Source organism: Notothenia coriiceps, unplaced genomic scaffold, assembly GCF_000735185.1.
Source record: "Notothenia coriiceps isolate Sejong01 unplaced genomic scaffold, NC01 NC01_scaffold00024668, whole genome shotgun sequence".
Classification (NCBI taxonomy): Eukaryota; Metazoa; Chordata; class Actinopteri; order Perciformes; family Nototheniidae; genus Notothenia; species Notothenia coriiceps.
Window position 1 is genome coordinate 2,102,191 of NW_011357369.1, and position 15,671 is coordinate 2,117,861.

Genomic DNA, 15,671 nt, shown 5'->3' on the forward strand with positions numbered 1-15,671 from the left:
ATACAAGATAGATGAGGTGAAGTGGCAGGAAAATGAGAACTGACTGTGGGGAATGATGAGCTTGAAGACGTGAGGAAGTTTTGGATGTGTAAATATCTCCGCCACACACGCGCCTTCCTCTGGAAAAGTTCTTTTTTGAAGGTTAAACAGTAAAAGTAAAAGTAGGCGGTTTAATGAATGAATTATTCTATATATTTTTGCAAAGAGCTGCAGGATAGCAGGATAAGAATCTATTTTCCTCCATCTGTCCTCCCCCTCCCTGTCTGTCTTTCTTTAGTCTCAATCTCAGTTTGCAGAGAAGTTCTCGATTTCTCCCCTTCACTCTTTCTCTCGCTGTACATTTGAGCGTGCATGTGCGTGCAAGTGTGTGCCTGTAGTGATGTGTTCTCCAGTTCAGGACTTTAAAGTAGTCTAAAATCCCAGTGGGGGAAGAAACCCAGGTGCAGAGTGCAGGTGGCGTGACCACAGAGACATCCTGGTGTTGACAGACCTGCCTCTGTCTCTCCCTCTCTCTTTCTTCCCCTTCATGTTTTCTCTCTTACTCTCTTTCTTTCTTATATCTCCTTTCGCCTCTTGGTTTTCTCTGTTTTTCTTCACTGTCAATATCCATATCACAATATATCTTCATCATGTGTAACCCCCCACCATCCCCTCCTTGCCATCCACCTCTTTCTTCCACAGGGTGAGCGCTGTTCCTTCTCGGTGCAGATGTGGTTCTACTTCCTGTGTGGGCTCCGTAGCGACTTGTGGGCGATTCTCCCGGCAGAGATGGCCAAGGAGGTGCTGGGACAGGTGCTGTCTGAGACTTTACAGCTGCTGGTGCAAAGATATGCCAGGGCCCGTCCGTCGTACAAGAGACACCTGCAAATCAGGTACTCATCACGTGCCATACTGCCCAAGGTTATTTTCAAGTGAGATTTCTTGTCACCTTTTGTAATATAAAAGGGGGGGGGGGTTACCTATTTTTTAAAGGCGAAAAATAGTTATGACATCATAAAGTGGCCAAAATCTGATCAGCTCATTGTCAGACAGGTTTTTATATAAATGGATCAGGACAAAAAGTGAGCAAATCTTTTTTCCTGAAACTTTCAGAATATCTTTACACAGAGGGGACACGTTTATTTATAAAATACATGAACAAGTGGATTTTGCATAATAGGTGACCTTTAAGGTCACTATAATAATATACATAAAAAGTAATATACTTTATATTCTTTAGAAAACTGTTTCTTGATTTAATTTCTGAAAGATGTATGTACAAGTTTCATTTTCACAATATGGAAGAATTACCCTCTGGAGAGCCCACACATAATGGGATGATTACATTACATTACATGTCACTTGTTAGACGCTTTTATCCAAAGCAACTTACATACTCGATACTGTGGACAATCCCCACAGGAGCAATTTGGGGTGAAGTGTCTTGCTCAGGGACACTGCTGACTGCAGTGGGGTTTGAGCCTGTGACGCTCTGATCTGAACACCAGCGCACTATTCCACTGCGCCACACGACTCCTACGATAATGAAGGAAAAAACCTCACCACAAGTTATGTTAGCGTTAGCTTCATGGACTTCTTGTTCATGATGGCTTAACCACTGAGGTTCGTAGTTTATTTCTGACCTTGCAAACAGAAGTTGAGAAAGTATTTTTAATCTCAGCTTTCAACAAACCTGGACCAGAGGTGCTTGTATCTCAACAACTGATTGCAAGGTCAAGATTGAATTTCTAACCCCAGGAATTATATTCTATTTCTATCATCAATTATTTGTTGTTTTGCTGATAATTATAAATGAATTTTGATTGTATGTGCGACATCTTCTTTAACTACCTGTCTTACATATGTATTTGTATATCCAACATATACTGCACAATATATAGAAATGGCTATGAATTATGCTATCCTAAACTTCACCAGAACCTTTAGACAAAGCCCTACATTTCTCTCTCACTGTTGGCCCCTCAACTCCTGTGGGTCTTGTGGCGGAGGTGGTCTGACGTTGTGTTAGCTTGTCATAGACACACTCTCTGTACAGGCTCAGGGGTCATCTTCTCCATCCTCTTTCTACTCTTAGTAGCTGAAAGATGACAATGAACAGGCTAATATATGACACACAGCAAGAGGATGAGAGAATGACAGAATGAAGTGCATTTTACATGTGTAGCACCACAGGATGTCAACAAAAAGGCTGGTTTATGTTGCTTGGGGATGCATGTGTTTCTGGAGGGACAGTTGTAAAGTGTAAGGCTAGCCTAAACAGATGGTTTTTCAAAGCTTTTACAAGTTATCTATGTATATAACACTCACATGGGTACTCTTATGCTACCTCATTCCTCTTGTATCAGTCCATCTGTGTGTGTGTGTCTTACGATTCAGGCCATAGGAGGAGCATGAATGAAGAGATGAGAGATGATGAGCAGCTTTCCCCAATTTAGGAAACGGATTTAGGGATATATAAATGTAAAAGCCATGACTTTTATTGTGAAATCCAAATCCCTTAGTACACTGACTATAAATAACAGTTCAATCCCAATGGGGTTCTGTTATCTGACGGGCTGTACTATGAGGCTAATATGTCATGATAAATGGTGGATTCAGCCTTTGAAGACAGAAATGTTTGCATTCAGTTCTATTTCTCTCTCTTCATGTGTTCACATATTCCCTCTCATCTTATTCTTTTTCATCTATACATTTCCCTTTTCTGTTTCCCTCCTCGGTGTCTAAGATGTGACATTACAGCAGTGTTGCTGTATGTGGAGCAGCTTATGTGGAGTGTGTGTAAGAGTCCCGAGGCCTTGTGGCGCTCCAATCCTTCTTCAGCAATTGCCATAATAGCGGGCGGATCAGACTGGCCATACCAAATCCACAGCCTGTGTGAGCAACTCCTGACAGTCCTTGTCATTGTGACTGCACCGCTTTCTTTGCTGTATAGGTGGGCATACATTGTTATATTTGGGTAATTCAGCCTTGAAAACGACGCGCATAATTATTATCTAATGTCAATTATTATTTAATATTAATCTATTGAATAGAGGTACAGTAGTTGCCTTTTGAATCTTATGTCCTAATGGAACTTACATTTAGCCCTACATTTGCCTTAACATAAGTGGGCAACCAAATGTATTACATATGTAAAATACAAAAATACTATGCTTCAACGATATGTTTTAATGAAATCATTCCCTGAAGAAGTATGACCACCAACATAAAATTGAAGATGTCAAATTGCCTTTTGTGATCTCAATTTCTTCTAGGATGTTGATGAATAATCCTGGGAAAGAGTCCAAGCCTCAGCATGACAGCCCTGTTGTCCTTTGGCTAAACGCTATCAACCCTGACCTCTTCACAGAGGAGGCCATACGGTATGTAAAATACATACAGTAGGTTCACATTAGCATGTTCACACACAAACTCACTTGCATGCTCTGGTATTTCTTAGCCATCACACACACCTCCACCCACTGTATTGAGAACCATATGTGTGTGTGAGAGTTATAGCCGCATACTATATCTGTGGATATATAACCAGACTTACCCGTGGCCCAGGCCTTCAAGCAAGAGTTGCTGTGGTAATGTAACACAGATGCAAGCTGGGAAAGAACAAAATAATAAATAAACTACCGTAGTCGTTGACACTGATTTTGTTTATGTTGATGGTTGCTGAGGGCTTTACACATGAGGCGTCAACAGAGCACAGTGTGATGTGTGCATGAATGTGTACATGCATGCATACATGTGTGTCCAGTTACTGTTATGACCTCCAAGGTGCAGTCAATCACTCTCCCCCCTCACCCCTAACTCCACCTCCTCCCCTCTCATCTCCCCAATGCCAGAGGTGATGTCATTGCGTACTGATGGAGTACAAATCAAACTAACCTCAGTTCTCCTGCTCCTAAGTATTAGAGAGCTGAAATTAGTTTATTTTTATGACCTCTTATTTCTTTGCTCCAACCTCCTGCCTGCATGCGAAGGCGCCAGGGGGCCTGCCTGTGGCTTGGGGCCAAATCCACAGGTCCTCATCCAGGACTCTGCCTTTGCGGCCAGATCTCTCTCCAGCCTATTAGAATAAAACACATTGTTATGGTTATTAAATAAAACAATAATACAATCTCAAAGCACGTAAATAAATCATCCAGCATTACAAGCGAAATACAATCTTCTGAAGTCATGTATTCTGGCCTTATCATTTGTTACACACATTTAGGCTTTGCATTTTTTTCCCGTGTGTGTTTTGTAAGCTGACCCTGCGCTGTAGCTGGCTAGATTTATCAGAGCAGTTAAAAGAGGATTTCTTCTGGATTTGCGGTCCTAGTGACATCATAAATTGCACTGTCAGATTTAGGCATAGTTTTCCTCAGTCAAGCAGCAGGGTGCACCCTGCTCTAGCTTTCTGGCTCAAATGGAATGGTTAATTCTGGGCTGACTCCCCCTGAACCACCTCCCACCTCCTCGCTCTTCCGACAAACTCTGTCCATTCCTACCATTAGATTTTATTGAGATGTATAAAGTAATATGGAGGCACACACATGTCAGCATGCCTTCACACTTGCACACATACACAACCACAAGCACAGGCTCTGAAGGGCACACACACACACACACACACACACACACACACACACACACACACACACACACACACACACACACACACACACACACTTGCACACACACTCACCAAGGATACGGCTCATTACCCACAGCTGGCTGCAGCCTCTTGGTTATACAAAAGATGTAGGAGGGGGGTAATGCTGTATATTCATGTATTTGGCTGTCTCCCAAATGTTAATTTGGTTTTAGCTGGCCAAGATTAGAGCTAATTCCTTCCCGGTGCACGCTATAAGTAAACGAGAGTAAAGGCATTTGCAGACTTATATCAGGAGTGAGTGACACTAAAGGAAGTTACCATTGTAGCATAAACATAATTTCTACCCAGATTGTCATCAAAGGCAACTGTGATTTCAGTCTCTGTCTTTCACTTGTGAAGCTTTTTCCCTCCTTTGTTGTCTCTTGCGAAATGTACTGCTTTCTGAACACTCACCTGACACTGCAGAACTGTCAACTTTGTTTTCCTTTTTCCCACTCTCAGAGATGGCCTCGTGGGCCAGGCGGCCTCTCTGTGTCAGCTGAGGCTGCTGACCTCTGACCCAGGACACAATCCCAGGTTGCTTCTGCGAATGCTGCTGTACAGAGACTGTCACCTGCCCACAATACTCCTGGAGAACTCTTGTAAGTCTGTTTTTGTATTATATAGGAATGTGTCTGCATAAGTGGGTAAAGTGCAACGTGTGTGTGCAGTACATGCTTAGCTTTCAGGCACTTTAGTTAATTATTAGATATTTCCATTTTTATAACACTGGACCACAGAGTCAATCCCCCAGCGGCCATGAGTGGGATGGTGTTTACCGGTGTCTTAATTATGGTGCTCTAAGAGCCTAAACGAGTTTTACAGACCTTAGATGAGCTCTATCCATTTTATGAAGTTATCATCAGCATCTTTGTCATCATCATCATTTTCACCTTGGTCACCATCATCACTAAATCAATAGAGAGTAGTAATAAACACTCAACAGGCCCAGGCGGAGCACACACGCTGACCTTTAAAGATTTTCCCTTCCTTCTTCTCCCCTCCGCACTGGCAACAGTCTAACCTTTAAAGACTGTTGTGCACTCGCACATTAATTCACATTATAGCGACCTCATTAATAACAACTCTCACTGTCTTGTTCTCTTGCTCGGTCTGAGTCTGGCTCAGAGTCTCTGCAATGCTTCTCCCCGCACGCTGCCGTAAATCAACGCTGGAAGCGCTGACTCTCGCGTGTTATCACGGTGACGGGCTAATTAACCAGGAAGCAGACAGACAGAAGAAACAGCTTGACTGAACGCCTACACTCCAATAAGCCACTTCCCCATACTGTACATGTATATAATGGGTTCTTTCTTGGTGCTCTATTGATATGAATATGTGTAACTCACTAATAGAGGATAATTCAGTGAGTCACAAATTACCTTAATTGGACTCTACTACTTCCAGTTTATTTAGTGCGTTACAGAACTTGTTAAGGTCAGCCGCAGATTGAACAGGACAGTATTATTGACACTTTGTTTAGTTGACAGCACTTTTTCAACAGTGTGGTTGCTCTGTGATACATTTTTTAATACAAAAATCTGCCTTATCAAAGCATACTTACTTGCTAGAGAGCTAACAAGCTGGCTAAGTGACCCCCCTCTGTCTCATAATGAAATTGTAAGTATTTGCAAAAGGATAATTACTCCTCATCAAGTACACAACAAGTATTTTGCTAAATCAGATGATACAACAGGGTGCACAGAGACACACTATCACACACACACATCGCCTTTTTATAATCATCAGCATGTCTGCTTCCAATTACAGAGGTTTGCAGAGAGGGCCCTTGTGGCTGGTTGACTGGTTGTCCGGAAGATAAACAGGTGTATGTCTTGGCTATGTATCAAGGTTGGATAAGCTTTGAGACAGAGAGGGAGGGAAAGAGAGCCAGGAAAAATAAAAAAAAGGAACCGAGAAATCGACACAGAAACACCAACAAAAAGCAGAGTTAGTGTGTGCTGCATACATGGTGTATACTCCGAGATGTGCCAGCGCACTGTCATCAGTTCTTTAAGCCATCTTCTGCTCCATAATAGGATCATTACTGAAATGCCCCGAGTTAACATGCCATGCTCTCACCCCAAGTGTACATTTATGTTAGTCACCCCTGTTTCCTTGGAGCATTGTAGCCGCACCAGTGACATCATGAACACTTTTTTCCTTGAGGACCAATTACCGGAGAGGGAGAGGATGAGATAATAATAATAATGGGTTTAATTTATAACGCGCTTCATATCTGAGTTCAGATCCCGAAGTGCTACAAGCATTTAGCATGGAACAAAATAAAAACACAGTAGAATGAATAAGATGCAAGCATAACCCATATTATGCGGCCTAATAGTCTGATTGAAGGTCTGGTTGGTTGAGCACTTTTGAGTGTTATTAAGGCCCGGACACACTAAGCCGATTTTGGCCGTCGATGGGCATCAGGCCGACATTGAGCGTCGACACGCCCTACTCAGATTGGTGTGTCCCGCACCGTCGTGTCTGTTCAGCCGCGCCGACACCTTTTCGGCCGAAAACCCACTGATTCAACATGTCGAATCGGTGGGCAGTCGGCCAAAGGCTGTCGACAAAATAAATCACTCTGATTGGCTGTTCAGCTAGCGAATCAGTGCATCAGAAGCAAAACGGAAGTGAGGGACCCAAACAAACTATTAAGAAGGCAAATCTGAGATTTCTTTTAACTCGAGCTCTCGACACAGGTTGGGGAAAGCCCCATGAGCTTCTCGTTGTAGAGTGAAAATGGAACGCACACGCTATTTGTTGTTTGTTTATATCACGCAGTCTGTTCTTCTTCTCTTGGTTATCACGTCTGTCTTCCGGTTGTTGCCTCTTTTGAATGACGAATACACACTACCCCCTCGTGGTAAAAGATTTCCCCCCCATTCGATTTGTTCTAGAGCCGACCCTGCCCACACCGTCGTGTCTTTTCGGCCGTGCCGACACCTTTCGCCGCCGATTCGACTTGTTGAGTCGGCAAGTCGAATCAGCTGAAGTCTTTTCGACATGTCGAATCGGTAGGTTTTTGGCCAAAAAGGTGTCGGCACGGCCGAAAAGACACGACGGTGCGGGCAGGGTCGGCTCTAGAACGAATCGAATGGGGGGGAAATCATTTACCACGAGGGGGCATACACTGCCGTCAACAACCAACACACAAACACCAACGCAACTTCAATTTCAAAACATGTTGTAAAGTCTATCGTCTTTCACACACATTGCAGGGGTGTAGTGCTATTTTATAGCACACCTATGACTTGTGCATACATGCACGGTTGTGGCACGACCACCCAAAACAGAAACATATGGACATAGGCCACCATATAAAAAGTGTGCAAATGTATTTAGTATTCTATCCACTTGAACATCATTTAAGTGGGGGGTGGACCTCACCTCCTCTATGCGGGTCCGGGGGCTCCCCCGGCAAGATTTTTTTTTAAATATTGAAGTGAAGTACGGCTTTTTCGTGTGGCTGCCACGTGCCCGTCCCGAGCCGATATTCTGTGATGTCAGGTCTATATCCCTCTCCTTCCTTTATTATAAATGGTATCTGATGTCCCCCTCGCTCGTGTGTTACAGTGACATTTTGTTGTGTGTTTTTTCATGAAGACCGGATTGGTGTGAGACACAAGTAAGGTTATTTAATACTGTACATTTCGCAGAGTAGCACAAAATGTTATCAACAGTCCACCCACGCAATACACCTCACCGATACAAAATAGTCGTGTGTTATCAATCGTCTCTAATACCTCAATACGGTTATGTACGTCCATACACCATCCTGTAAGTAAAGTAGTTTTGCTTGTTTTGGTAATCTACCTTCACTAATACAGTTTATGTATTATTCGTTCTTCACATGTTTACATATCTTTTAGTACCAATAAGATGTGATAGGTGAAACGAAAGAAGTCATAATGTATCCAAGTTCACCCACCCTTGTCTACATATGAAATACCCCAGCCCGTCTCGCTGGGGAGGAGAATTAAAAACGAGAGTTCTGTAGCGGTGGTCTAACGTACGANTCGTAAAGTATCGCAAAAATTATTGTTTTGTTTTACTGAAAAATGTACTGCCCAACATTTTTGATTCTGATGCCTTTTAGTACTGCGGGAGACAATGGCCTGGTGTGTGTGTGTGTGTGTGTGTGTGTGTGTGTGTGTGTGTGTGTGTGTGTGTGTGTGTGTGTGTGTGTGTGTGTGTGTGTTTATGAACAGTAAGACAATTCTGTAGCCCCAGAGACAGGTTAGCAGACTTCCCTTGGTACTACGCCTGAACTGAAGTGAGCACAAAGACATGCAGGTGCAAGTTTCAGGCATTTACACACGTACACTACACACACATACACACACGTACACACACTTACACATGCACATCAGCGCTGCAGCTGATATATGCCCTTGGGGCTCCCCCTGCTTATCCTGTATAACCACACAAACACTACACACACAGACACACTTCTCTCACTCTCAATCTGTCTCTCTTTCTTTATCTCCTCCTTCTTTTCTGTTTTCTCAACTTTGTAAGATTTCTCTTGCGTTCTCTGGATTTCATTTTGCTTACCTGAAACCTCGTCCGGGCCACAAAGTACTGCATTCGGCGGAGGACTTTTACAGCTGATCTTTGGGCATGGGACAACCTGTGACAAAAAAGGAGACGGATTTAGTCAAAGAGAAACACTGATGGATGAGTCTACAGGCAATTCCTTCTTATGAAAAGTGGCTTATTTTCGAGAGAGGAGTTTAAAAAAAGACATCAAAGGCCGCAAACTCAAAGCCCAGTTTCAGTGGCTGTTGCTGCATTCAATAATCAATAAACAATGTGTGACTAACGCAAGAGCAAAACACATGGCCCGGAAATGAGAGCACACACACACACAAACAGGTATCGTTCATGTACACAAAAATACACATTTAACCCCTGACTGTATGTGTTGACACAGATGAACCCCTGCTCTCTATCAGCGCTCGCCTTATCTGTCACAACTATGATTGCAGAGTGAAACAGAAGGACTCTGTTTGCATTAAGAAGAATCCCAAAACACAAGTCCCTCGGCTCAGAGCTGCACATCTGTGTCAACAAAAGAGAAAACCCACTGGTATGGAGCTACACACTGAAACAGAAACCACTGGACGCAAACAACACACACGAAATACCACAGTGACTGTAAAGCATGCACTTGTGTTTGTTTTGTTAAAGAGGCTCTCTGTTCGCTGTGTGTTGGTGCGCATGTCATTTATTTGTCAGAAACCATGTCCTTGAAATGTGTGACAGCAGCATGTTTGTAAGATGTGTGCTATAAATAAATACATAAACAGGGCAATGTGTTGAGTGACTGGATTTCAGTGATCCATGTGATTAAAAAATACACAAATACTGTGTGCAGGCACAGATGGAAAACATTGTCGTTATTGTGAATTTGATAAAGACATACTGTTGTTTTATAATTTCACGGGAATGGCGGAAGTTCGAAACCACATCATACATTGAAAACACCCTGGTATTGATTTGACCATGAATAAATACCTAAAACAATTAAGTCATACCAATACATGATTTTGACAAATTCTGCACCTCATACGACCAGATGTTTTGTTCCCGCCCCAAAGCTAAGAGGCTAGACTTAAAATAAGAATAAAAACACTATTTCCATCCCATAATTTCAGTTGAAACTGATTCTGTTTATCATTAGGGTAGAAATGCATGGATGCTCTTAACCCAACTCATGGTGTCTGGGAAAAAAGCTTTCCAAGAGTGATGTTGAGTTGAGATCTAATAAAAGTTAGTTTCAGGGGTCAAAAGGTCAGAGGCGCCTGAATCAGTCCAAGTGCAGAAAGGGGGTGTGGTCGACAACATCAGAGTTCACCACACCCTTCAATACTGCCAGGCACAAGTGCACTATGTAAGAGTCTCTGTGGCAAAAATCACAAAAGGATTGAATTACTTTTGCACAAGTAAGACGAAAAGAGACCGTGTCATTCTCAAAGAAGCCGCAAAGGGTGAAGTACACCCCTAACTGCGCTGCCGAGCAAATAGCGCCCCTTTGTTCCTGTATTATTTGCACATATTCAAATGAGATAATAAGCATATTATTTGCAGCAAAAGGTTCCCCTTTCTATGCAAATGAGCCTCATTGATGTTTGCCCTACTGTTGTCCTGGCTGAAAACAACAATACCTTGCCACCTGGATAATTGCAATAATATGCAAAAAAAACATGCAAAAAAACATGCAAAAAACTTCAGCTTCAGAACTTCATAGCCGTGATGGAATAGTATTAACATTATCTTGATACATTTAGACCAGTGGTTCTCAACTGATCAGGCCTCGAGACCCACATTTTCCTTAGTCAATAGATCGCGAACCGACATTTTTAACCACTCAAATCTATTCAACGAAAAATCCTGCAGTAATCTATACGCTTTGCAGCATACTATATTAATTAAAGTGAAGTACAGTGCATATCCCTTATATCCCTTCACAGAACAAAAGAATGCTTTTAAAAAAGGTTTAATGAGATGATGGAATCAAAGCTGAACTGTATAACATAAAAAGGCACACATGCTGAAAACCCAACCCCAGAAGGGGGGTCAGGGGGGATTGTCCCCAAGGAGATTTTTTAAAATACTAACATATAAACTACCCATTCTGGTACACTCTGAGAAGAAAATAAATAAATCTATTACTACCCAACATATTAATAATATTTTATGCCATTTTGTTCTTCACTTTGTTCTGACATCTTGCTGCGAGAAGAGCAAAGAGGAGATAGTCTATGTGAAATAGTTTAAATTGTCGGTAAGGGTAGATCGCCCCCATTGTTCTGTGACCTGTCAATCATCAAACTGGGGGTCATGTCATTATGTGTTCATTTTTATCTGAAGTTGAACCCATGGATGTATAAAGAATAGTTCTACCGCAAAGTTATTCTCCTCGGGGATTTCCGGCTACAATCTTGATTCTGATTGGCCAGAAGACTCGAAAAAACATCAGCAAATATGTTTTATTGAGAAGATGATCACTACGTGACAGAAGTTTTCAAAACTGTTTATGGTCTCCGGTAATTTCAGTCCAACGCGTGGCCTTCAAAATAAAAGTTTGACTCCCCCCCTCCCCCCCCCCCCAAAAAAAAAAGGATTTTTTTTTTCACACATCTGTGACCCACTCGAAACGGTCCGTCGACCCACTTTGGTTTGCGACCACCAGTTGGAAACCACTGTCTGACACAACCTCGCTGAAATTACCCTACAACATAGTTATCGTTGAAAACTTGAATGTAATAATAAGGAGTATCGAATCGTGTGACTTATTTTACATATTTAATAGGATGATAACCTTTAATGTTTGGTAAACTGATTTTTCCATTAACACTAATGCCCTGAAATAAAATCTCTGTAAAATAACTTAAGATTTATCCAGTTGTATTCGTTAACGGACAATTGTTGCCATTTAAGATTTAAAAAAAGTTAAAGATAAAACAAAAAATAAAAAATATTTTTAATAAAATAAAAAGTTGAAGAAGAATTGATCTTAAATAAATAAATATATTGATGATAGTAATTTGATATAAATAATAGTCCACCAAACAATTTCATTTGATTACAAAACACTCTTGTAATATACGTTTGCATCAGGTAACGTCATGGTAAACATGTAGAATGCATAATCGGTTTGTAACACCCACTCCTCGCACCTTTAATAAAGCTTCAGATAGTTCAGATTTACATGACATGGAAAATGCTATATATAAGAACTTCATCATTTTATAAGGAAACAACAATATGGAACATTCAAGGGGCAAACGTTGACGATGGGACGTTGAGGGCTGTGAGATAATTATTAAAAAAAAGGAAGCACCTTGCACACAAATTACGTTTAGGGACTAATCTTTGCTGTTTTTCCTGGTGAATTACGCATAATTTATACTTCTTTGGAACTTAAATATCAGCAAAATAAAAATAAAAATCACTCTTTGGTTGGAAATGGTGAGTGTTAGACTTACATCATGTTTGTAAAATTATAACATGCGCTTATGTTTAAAGGGTTACAAGCGAAAATATTTTGACCCAGTGATCGTAAGGATGTATGTCAAGGTATTTGTTTATGGACCAGAATCATGTATATTCGTATATAATCATGGATACAAAAACTAAAAATAGACTTGTATAATATTGCCAGAAAAGTAATAAACAATTCTGAATGACATTGCTGCTCAGCGCTCAAACCAGGGATGTAATATAGACTTCTTTACATCACAAACACATCCTTTATGCCACATTTTAACATCTTTTTTCACAGGTATAGTTAAAAAGGGTTATCGCTGTTTGGCTTCGCTGTAATACATTTAGTGGGAAATGCGCTGATGCCGACACAACATTCCAGACCATCTTGTGGCTACGCACAAAATTCCTTTATTTGCACCTCTCTCCACATTGAACATAGCAGAAACTCCTGTTAAGCCATCAAAACGTTCAGGCCTTCGGTCCGGGAATCGGTGGTATACCTGTTTCTCATCAATAACTTCCAGGATTCCAGAGGATATCCCATCCCCTAATTCATCTACATTTAACAGGAAAGTCATGGGAGAAAATCTTCAGCTCAACAATCTTCAATGCTCCTTCCCATACCTTTCAANTTTTTTTAAATATTGAAGTTAAAAGCATCAATCTGGTGCACTTTGAGAGCAAAATTAAGAGATCTATGGATACATCTCTCAACACCCATATGAAACAGAACTGTAAACAGATTTTCTTTTTCTCTATGGATATTTTACAAATCACTCACTTTTTATTAATAACAACTTTATACTCATATTACCCTAACACACACAGAGCCGAGCTTGAATGAAACACAGAGACCCAGAAGTACTTGTTGTAGTACTGTATCATATTATTTTCTATGGCTTTACTGTATAATCAGTATAACAGATGAACAGATCACCACTGGGCTTTCATCTAAACACACAGCCACGTAATGACAACAAAACAAAGGTTGGGGGTCATTGGTCAAGCAACACACCAATCAAAGAGCAGCAGTGAGCCCACCTCAGGCTGTTTTTTATTTGTATTCTTTATTTCTGATTCATTTCACACCAACAACTTTTAGTGGAAACGTTTTCACTTATAATATTATAATAGAAAAAAAAATAAAACGGCAAAGTGGAAAGGCTTGCCCGCCCCGCGTTGGGGTATGTTATGGTGAAAGAAAAGGAGAGAGATGTAAACACTCAGAGATGGAGACAGGGAGATAGAGGATATCAGTTCTCATCTGGACCTTGAGTGGTGGCAGTGCTTTTTAGCTGCCTGTTATTTAGGTGGCTGATATTACTGTCTCGATAATGCAGCAGCTAATTTAGCCTAGTCATTTTAAAATAGTCCAGCATTAGTCAGACGAAGCCTCGCTGCCCTCCATCACAGCGCCCCCTCATTGACTGCTGCATTCCATATACTCTCCCATTCAAATAGCTGTCATCTCCCACACAGCAGACTGACAGACCGCTGGATGTCTGCCACCTCTGGAGCAATGGGCCTTTTCTCAGCAACCCCTGTCAACTTAACACACACACACACACACACACACACACACACACACACACACACACACACACACACACACACACACACACACACACACACACACACACACTTGTAAGTGCACAAAACACATACAGTATATAGACATCCATATGGTTTACACACGCACACACACCTCCATCCTCAGCCCTGTGCTCAGACAGCAACCCCCACAAGGACACCCTGTCAAAACCTCTTCCTTTTCACTTCCTGTCTCCATGTGCTGTGGGGCCTTTGAAATCTGTTCCTTTTTTTTTTTTTTTTCCTGGTCTATTTTTCTTCTCCATCTAACACAGATGTGTGTGTTTTTTTTTCTTCCCCTCCTATTTCACAATGCCTTTTGTTCACCCTTTCTGTTAACATGTGTCAGGTTGGCTAGCCTTGACATTTTCCAATGTGTTTTTGTATGAAGAAATCAATGCTGTTTCATAGAATATGGTTTTATATCTTTCACTACCTACATCCATAAGGTTGATATTTTCTGAATCGCAATTCAAAAAACACATTTTGAATTGTCACATTTTATACTCACCTACACACCCCCTAACTGAAAGTATGTGTGCATATGATATGACTAATCCTCTTCATCTCTTTCTGTATCCTGTTGTGTGTGTCAAGTATTCATGAATATTAAAGATTTCATAACTTCATTAGCATTTTGATTTCCCACACATTTATTTGTATTATGCACAAAAGTGTCTAACTGACTCAGTCTTTTTTTCTCAGATATTTGCCAAGAGAACAGCTTAGAAATGTCTACAGACAGCTGCAAGGCCGGAGATGACTTCATCGTTGCATTGTTCAAACTCTTCAGTTGCCTGAATAATGTTCCAAACGCCTTGACTCAGTCCCTTCAGCCATACCTGGAAAGGTCACGCATGTGGGAGCATCTCTACACGCTGGCAGGTAAAGTAGCAACCAACTGCTGCATAATGTTGCAGAACTGAAGTCCTGACTACAGACTTACCCTAACCTTAAGAGCTGCAGTACTGCCCTACTATGCATTGTCTGCTTCAAAACTCAATGTGTTTTTGTGTTGATAGAAAATATACACATACATTTTATTGACACTGTACTTTATATTTATTTTGTTCGGATTGTTACACAGCTGTGTCTTGCTTGGATAACAGCAAATGAATGTGGGTTACTGATTGAGAGACACTAAATACTCAGAAAATCTATTATAGATACGTTTAATACAAAAGTAAATCTGACCCAATTTCTTTTTTCTGAGGGCCAGTGTTGACATTGCATGCACGTGAGCTAAATCACGACTTAATATGCTTTTAGAGACTGCAATTACTCCCAAACTCTTCCTTTCTCTCCGCCTCTCTCTGGTACATGCTTTGATACAGAGCTTAATCAGAACTCCTGTGGAGTATGGAGCCCCTTTTGGTGGTGATTTTTATATCCTGGTTGAGTGGTAATTATTGTAGCATAAATTAGGGTGATTGAAGAAGAGTATTTGGATGGA

The 15,671-nt window shown here is 41.2% G+C and overlaps 1 protein-coding gene across 2 annotated transcripts in view; it reads left to right on the top strand.

The window, feature by feature from the left end:
• The window catches only part of kiaa0825 (KIAA0825 ortholog), a 116,573-nt gene that overhangs the window by 19,462 nt on the left and 81,440 nt on the right, over nucleotides 1-15,671 (top strand). For both annotated transcript variants that reach the window (XM_010782912.1, XM_010782914.1), the window contains exons 7-11: nucleotides 682-872; nucleotides 2,726-2,932; nucleotides 3,255-3,362; nucleotides 5,090-5,229; nucleotides 14,924-15,103. In XM_010782912.1, the coding sequence (XP_010781214.1) occupies nucleotides 682-872; nucleotides 2,726-2,932; nucleotides 3,255-3,362; nucleotides 5,090-5,229; nucleotides 14,924-15,103 (826 nt within the window). The remainder of the gene's footprint in view (nucleotides 1-681; nucleotides 873-2,725; nucleotides 2,933-3,254; nucleotides 3,363-5,089; nucleotides 5,230-14,923; nucleotides 15,104-15,671) is intronic.